The sequence below is a fragment of the Cricetulus griseus genome, chromosome 6, assembly GCF_003668045.3.
Source record: "Cricetulus griseus strain 17A/GY chromosome 6, alternate assembly CriGri-PICRH-1.0, whole genome shotgun sequence".
Classification (NCBI taxonomy): Eukaryota; Metazoa; Chordata; class Mammalia; order Rodentia; family Cricetidae; genus Cricetulus; species Cricetulus griseus.
This window is the reverse complement of record NC_048599.1, coordinates 149,910,925-149,918,658: the sequence shown is the minus strand read 5'-3', so window position 1 is coordinate 149,918,658 and position 7,734 is coordinate 149,910,925. Positions and strand designations below refer to the sequence as shown.

The window sequence follows — 7,734 nt, the reverse complement described above, 5'->3', positions numbered from 1 at the left end:
CTGGTCAGTGGCTCTACAGCTCCCACCAGACCCCACAAGACACAAGCATCTTCTCACCTCTGTGGCCCCCTCTGATGCAGGCACAGAACTCTCCTACCTGACTCCCAAGAGCCACATCCTGTCATTTGTCATCTGGCTTATCTCATGGGCTTACACCCCCAGGCTTCTAAAGCAGCCCACTGTTACTTACACTCCTGCACCAGAGGAACTTTTTCTAGGATTTTCTCTTCTTTGGCTTGTAAACTTGAGATGTGCCCAACTTCACTAGGCTGCCATAACAAAGTACTCTAAGCTGGATGGTGTAGGCAACAGAAATGTATTGTCTCACAGTTCAGGAGTTCGGAAATGCAAGCACTGTGACTTTCTTTTGAGGTCATCTAGGAAAATTTGGTCCACCCCCTTGCCTGTTTTCTGGGGCTTTGTTCTCCCTAGCTGTGGAAACATGGCAAGGAACTGACTTTATCTTTGCCTGTGGTTGTCTCTTTTTATAAGGACTCAATCTAGGCTGGGTTAGGATCCGTTCTCCTAGCATATTTTTAGCACAGGGGGAGAGGCTTCAAAATAAATAAGTGAATTCCAAACCCAGAGGTGCAATCAAAGAGAATTTAACCTTTTTTGTTCATTCGTTTTTTCAAGACAGGACTTCTCTGTGTATCTCTGGCTGTCCTAGAACTCACTTTGTAGACAAGGCTGGCCTCAAACTCAAGAGATCTTCCTGACACTACCTCCCCAGTGCTGGGACTAAAGGCATGTGCCACCATGTCTGGTGAGAATTTAGTGAACATTTATTAAATACATAGTTGTGACACTGGTTCTCAACACTTGGTATGCTATTTATTCAATCATTCATCCATCTATAGCTAGAGCCATACCAGGCACATAGTAATAAATATTAGCAAATGAATGAACTCACAGTCTCAGAGGCTGTTATTTATTAAATTAACAAAAAAAAAAAAAAACTTTGACTTCCACAAGCCTTAAATTTCTACCAGTAGAAGAATGTGATAAAATTTACATAACATTACATTCTGAATGCATTATAAGCTCTGTGCCCATTAAACAATCCAGTGCCCCTTCTCGAACCCTAACAACTACGGATTCACTTTATGTTTCTATAGATTTGATATAAATGGAACTATATAGGGCTGGGGAGATGGCTCAGTGGTTGACGAACTTGCTATGTAAGCATGAAGACTGGAGTTTGAATCCCCAGGATTCATGTAAATGCTGGGTAGATGTATCAGTCAGCCTGTAATGTCAGAGAGGGCAGAGAGAAGGATCCTTGGAGCAAGATGGCTAACCATCTTGTATTAGTGAGCTCTGAGTTCAACTGAGAGGCCATGCCTTAATGAATAAGGTGGAAAGTGATGGCGGAGGGCTCCCAACATTAACCTTGGGCATCCACACACATGCATACACAAATGTACCTACAGACATGTGAATATGCTTACCACATACAAATGGAACTATACAATATGTGCTTTTTTTTTTTTCTTTCAGGCATGATTTCTCAATTTTAGCAAATTGTTTTCAAGGCTCATCCCTGATTTAGTAGGTATCATGTTTCCTTCCCTTTTCTGGCTGACTAGTATTCAAATGTGTAGATATACATTTTGTTTATTTATTCATCCATTAATGGGCCTTTGAGTTGTTTCCAGATTTGTATGTTATGAATCTTGTTGCTATGCACATTTGTGTAGTCGTTTTTGTGAACTTAGGTTTTCAGTTCTTCTGGGTATGTATCCAGGACAGTGATAATTTTGGTTCAAGTTCCAATTCATTTTCTGGAGCTGCTGACTAGGTTACATTCCCACCTGTTGCATATGAGAGTTAATACTTTTTCTACCTTCTCTCCAACACTTGTGATTTTCTGTCTGATTCTAGCCATTTTAGTAGGTCCAAACAGTGTCGCATTGAGAATTTTGGATTGCATTTTTCTGATGACTTCTGGCATGGAACATCTTCTGATGTACCTGTTTGGCTTTTGGAGGAAGGCGATCGCTCCACCAGCCGGGAGGAAACCGCGGAGTTGAAGGGACTCGCTCAACGGTTCTGCCTGGGACCCGGGAGCACCCTGGATTCTAATCAACGGTGGAAATAGATCTGATCCTGGCAGCGTCAGGACACTTGGTGATTGGGGGAATTGTATGGGACCTAAGGAACCCCATGCCTTCGGCCGACGTCAGCTTCTCCTCCCCGGATCTTGAGGCGGTATATTTGAAACACCTTCGAGCCTCTCTGGAGAGCGAGAGCTCGGGAACTCTATGGTCAACAGCGCCAGTTCGAAGTCGGCCCCGCCCTTTCATCCGGTTCGCCGGCAGCGCCGGAAGTGTTCGGTTCTTTTTGTTTGCCCCGCCCTCGGCCCGGAAACATTTTCTTGGGAACATGGCGGCGGTGTCGGTGTTTCAGGCACCAGTCGGAGGGTTTTCTTTTGACAATTGTCGCAGGTGTGTCCATGCCACAGGTCGCCATCGAGGCGTGGGTGGGATCTCGGTGTCCCGGGTCGGAGCTGGGCCGTGGCCTGGGCAGGGAACGTGAGCGCGTGTGGGGACGGCGCCCGCGGCCGTGTGACTCAGGGAATCCGGGCCCCAGCGCGGACTCCTGAGGCCCGCGCGGCCTCTCCCTTTGCCAGTGTGTAAGGTCCTGGCCTTCCTGTGGCTTTAGGCGGGTCACAGCCCGGGTCTGTGCCTGCTGGTGGGAGGATCCAGTGAACAGACTGGTGTGAGTGTGTGTGTAAGAAAGCAAACTGTGTGAGCTTGTGTGTGTGTGAAAGCAAACTGCGTGAGTGTGTGTGCCTGTGTGTAAGAAGGCAAACTGTGCGTGTGTGTCTGTGTGTGTGTCTGTGTGAGCGTGTGTGTAAGAAAGCAAACTGCGTGTATGGGTCTGTGTGTGTGTGTGTGTGTGTGTGTGTGTGTGTGTGTGTGTGTGTAAGAAAGCAAACTGAGTTCTCTACTAAGCACTCTCGTGCCAGTACGGCACAGCTGTGGTCTTGTCCTCCAACACTTGATTTGTGCGCTTTTCCTCAGGAATGCCATCTTGGAAGCTGATTTTGCAAAGAAGGGGTTCAAGCTTCCAAAAGCCCGAAAAACTGGCACTACTATTGCGGGGGTGGTCTATAAGGTAAGCCGGGACAGGCCTGATGTTAGCAGTGAGGCCATTTGGACTCCTGTAAACTGTCGGCTAGATCTGATAGTGGAAATGCCAGGGAACATCACAAACAGGGCTTTCATTAGAAATTGTTCTTGTTAGTAGGTTTTGCATGCTTTATAGTTTGTATTCTTTACTCATTTTGAAGTTTTTGATAGGAAGGCAATTTGCTTTTTCCTAAGGTACTGTAGGAAGCAGTGATGGGAAAGGGTGGAGTGTGGGATCAAATGGATTTGTCTAGATGCTGCTTTCAGTTTTGGGCAGTTCAGCCTACACCCCCCCCCCCAGTCTCATTATGTATCTAGGACTGTTCTGGAACATACCATGTAGATCAGGCTGCTTTAAACTCATAGAGATTTACCTGCTTCTGCTTCCCAAATGTAGGGATTGGGGGATTAAAAGTAGGTGTCACTGTGTCCTCAGCTTTCTTCGAAGAGTTAAATCTCATCCGTCAAAAGGAGATAAATCCTGAATTTAACTGTAAAGATCATAAAGGTTGTAATTACTGTTGTTATAGGTGAAGAGAGATACATTTCAAAAACTAGTTGCACTATTCGGTGGCACAGCCTTTAATTCCAGCACTGGGGAGACAGGCTGCCAGATCTCTGTGAGTTCAAGGCCAGCCTGGTGTACAATGTAAATTCCAGAACTGCAAGAGCTACACAGAGAGACACTGTCTTGAAAAACCAAAAAGTAAAAAGAAAGAAAGAAACCTAATATATAGAGGTTATGACTTAATTTTTTCTGGTGTGTTGAGTGTGCATATGCCATGGGATGAGTGTACACGTCAGAGAACAACTTGGTAGAGTCTATTCTCACCTTCATGTGAGTTCTTGGGGTAGAAGTCAGCTTTCCAGACTTGCACAGTTAGTGTTTGCACTTGCTAGACAACCTTGCCAGCTATCTTAATGGAAAGATTGTGGGTCTTCATTTTATTTTTTTTCTTCTCAGTTTAGTTCTGTGATTTGTGAAGAATTTACTGAATCCCTGAGCCGTGTTTGAATGGAAATAAGATTCAGCCAGGAACATTAAGGATATACTGAAAATGTAGAACAATAGTTTTGGTAGGAATTTTAGCTGGAGATATGGAATTATGGGAGCAGAGAATGGCCAACATTGTTTTTCTTAAATAATGTATACATAAAATTGTTAAAAACCATGCTGGGTGTTGGTGGTGCACACTGTTAATCTCAGCCCTCGGGAGGCAGAGGCAGGCAGAAATTAGGGAAAAAAACATATAGAGAGCACATTTTGTTCCAGAAATCAATTAGAAAGCCATTTTTAAGTTTTTTGGGTTTTTTTTTTTTTTTTTTTTTTTTTGGTTGCTTTAGAGACAAGATTTCTCTGTAGCTCTGGCTGTTCTGGAACTCAGGCTGGCCTTGAACTCACAGAGATCTGCCTGCCTCTGCCTCTGAGTTCTGGGATTAGAGGCATTCGTACTACCACCTGCCTGCCATTTTTAATTTTTACAGCATTTGATAATTGAATGTTTTGTGTGAGTTTGAGGCTAGCCTGGTCTACAGAGCGAGTTCCAGGATAGGCTCCAAAGCTGCAGAGAAACCCTGTCTCCGAAAAACCAAAAAAAAAAAAAAAAAAAAAAAAATTGTTGAAAACCCTTTTTTTTTTTTTTAATAGGATGGCATAGTTCTTGGAGCAGACACAAGAGCAACTGAAGGGATGGTTGTCGCTGACAAAAACTGTTCAAAAATTCACTTCATATCTCCTAATATTTAGTAAGTATTGATGAATTTGAACTGAGGATTATTTCCAACATCTTCCCTGAAGCCTGCTTGCAGTTCAGCCTGTGTTTTCTAAGTCTCTTCCATGTGTTTCTGTGCTTCGATGTGTGTCAGTTGATAGAGTGCTTAGCTAGCATGCACAGAGTCCTTGGTTCTTCCATCATCACTGCAGGAAATGGGAGTGGTGATGCATGCCTTCGATCTTAGCTAGGGAGGCAGAAGCAGGAGGACCAAGAGGTCAAGGTCTTCCTTGGCTATATAGTGAGTTTGAGGCCAGTCTAGGGTAAATAAGACTGTGCCAAAAAAATAGTTCAAAACATCGCCACACACTTGTCACCTGTGGTCAAGTCCTCCTGTTGCTTCAGTCTGATTTAGTTAGTAGAAGGTTCTGCCTCCTGGGTGCCTCTTGAATCCATTCCTTCCTGTTTTCCCCTCTGCTGAGACCTTTGTTTAGGTTTTTTTTTTTTTCTCTCTCATCTGGACAATCACAGTTCTTTAACTGGCATGTCTGCCTTTGGTTTCTATACTAATGTTTATGAGTTCTACCTTTTTTTTTTTTTTTTGTTTGTTTGTTTGTCTTTTTTGGTTTTTCAATACAGGGTTTCTTTGTGGCTTTGGTGGCTGTCCTGGAACTAGCTCTTGTAGACCGGCTGGTCTCGAACTTACAGAGATCCACCTGCCTCTGCCTTCTGAGTGCTGGGATTAAAGGCATGTGCCACCATCACCTGCCTGAGTTCTACCTGTGTAAAACACAGAGTTATATCCCACACAAGGGATTTAATACCCTTTTTTGGGCTTGAGAGTATCCACACACAGGTCTATGCACATACGGTCATGAATAAGATTTAAAAATCAAAAGCACTCCTTTGTCCTTTCTGCTTTTAGACTGTTTCTGTTCTTCCAAACCCAGCTCATGAAAACCTTTCCTTAACAATTAGAATTCATTGCTCTTGGGGCTGATTAGGTGGCTCATCAGGAAAGTATGGTCACTGCCAAGCCTGAGCACCCGAGTGGAAGGACAGAACCAAATTCTGAAAGATGCCCTCTGACCTCCACATGCTTACATGGCATAGGTGTCTCTGTCTCTCTTTCTCTTTCTGTTTCTCTCTCTTACACACACATACTAAATACATGTAAAGACAGAAAAAAAAATTAATGGCTCTGCTGTCCAATTTCCCATGGCCTGTTGTATCTGTGTTATTTTATGGCATTTTGTAATTTTTTCTTCCATTCCTCCTTAGTTTTGAAATAATAAATCAAGGCTGTCTAGTGTCAATATTGAATTGTAAAACTTTCACACACTGCCTTGCTCTGTTGCACAATTTGGATGCATTTGTAGTAGGACTAGAATATGCACTCTAAGCAGAGATACTGATGATTTGAAATGTCCCATTACACAATAGGGAATATATTTGCATGTAATTAGATGTGTGTCCTCAATTTCATGTTTAAGATTGGCTAGACAGAGAAGTTGCGTTGCAGACTACTCAGAACCCCTCTCATACACTTGAACATTTAGAGTTAGCCAAGAGGCAGGCTGTCTTTCTGTCTCTGTCTTTCTTCTTTTTTTGGGCGGGGGGGCGGCGTGTGCTTTGAGACAGGGTTTCTCTGTGTGTATTCCTGGCTGTCCTGGAACTCAATCTGTAGATCCATTTGCCTCTGCCTTCTGAGTGCTGGGATCACAGGTGTTTGCGCTGCCACCATCATCCATAAAACCTCTATTTCTAATTTAGCCTTCTGATAATTGAATGCCAGCTAAGTTTCTGTGGTGTTTTTCAGTTGCTGTGGTGCTGGGACAGCTGCAGACACAGACATGACAACCCAGCTTATTTCTTCCAACTTGGAGCTCCACTCTCTCACCACTGGCCGCCTTCCAAGAGTTGTGACTGCTAATCGGATGTTGAAGCAGATGCTTTTCAGGTAAGGTTCTAAGGTGTGGATTTCTGTACTGTCTGTTTTGTTATTGTTATTTTAATTTTTTATCTCAGATTTTTAGCACAAGGAAGCCTGGAAAATAGGGAAAAAAACATATGGAGAGCACAGTTTGTTCCTGAAATCAATTAGAAAGCCATTTTTAATTTTTTGGTTTTTTTTTTTTTTTTTTTTTTTTTTTTTTTTTTTTTTGATTGTTTTAGAGACAAGATTTTTCTGTAGCTCTGGCTGTTCTGGAACTCAGGCTGGCCTTGAACTCACAGAGATCTGCCTACCTCTGCCTCTGAGTGCTGGGATTAGAGGCATTCATACTACCACCTGCCTGCCATTTTTAATTTTTAAAGCATTTGATAGTTAAAATTTTTTTTTATATTCATTGGTGTTTTACCTGAGCGTGTGTCTGTGTAAGGGTGTCAGAAGCCCTGGAACTGGAATTACAGACAGGTGTGAGCTGCCATGTGGGAGCTGGGAATTGAACCCTGGTCCTCTGAAAGAGCAGCCAGTACTCTTAACCGCTGAGCCATCTCTCCAGCTATGGTCTGATGTATCTTACATCGATGATTTGCCCTGAATTGTGGCCAATAATTTCTTGAAGCACAGAAATATTATTGGATAAGACAACTTTTGCTCACAGTAAAACAGTGCTTTGAGTTTGTCTTGTAAATCCTGCCCATTCCCCCAGCACTTACACACAAATGATTTTTTCTTTCCTTTTTTTTTAGCAACAATACAGTAAGAAGTGACTTTTTAGTCTCATAAGAGTGGGTAAAATAATACTGATTTTACCCAGTCTTTCTTAGTCTTGCAGACCCTTGGTGAAGTGCTCTGTGCACTGTTTCATATTTTCTTATTTTTGGTTTTTCAAGACAGGGTTTCTCTGTGTAGCTTTGGAGGCTATCCTGGCACTTGCTCTGGA

The 7,734-nt window shown here is 43.0% G+C and overlaps 1 protein-coding gene across 1 annotated transcript in view; it reads left to right on the top strand.

The window, feature by feature from the left end:
- Nucleotides 1-2,296: 2,296 nt before the first annotated feature.
- Nucleotides 2,297-7,734, top strand: part of Psmb7 (proteasome 20S subunit beta 7) — a 60,411-nt gene continuing 54,973 nt past the window's right edge. The window contains exons 1-4 of the mRNA XM_027423652.2: nt 2,297-2,447; nt 3,027-3,120; nt 4,783-4,880; nt 6,666-6,806. Coding sequence (XP_027279453.1) covers nt 2,386-2,447; nt 3,027-3,120; nt 4,783-4,880; nt 6,666-6,806 — 395 coding nt within the window. The 5' untranslated portion in view covers nt 2,297-2,385. The remainder of the gene's footprint in view (nt 2,448-3,026; nt 3,121-4,782; nt 4,881-6,665; nt 6,807-7,734) is intronic.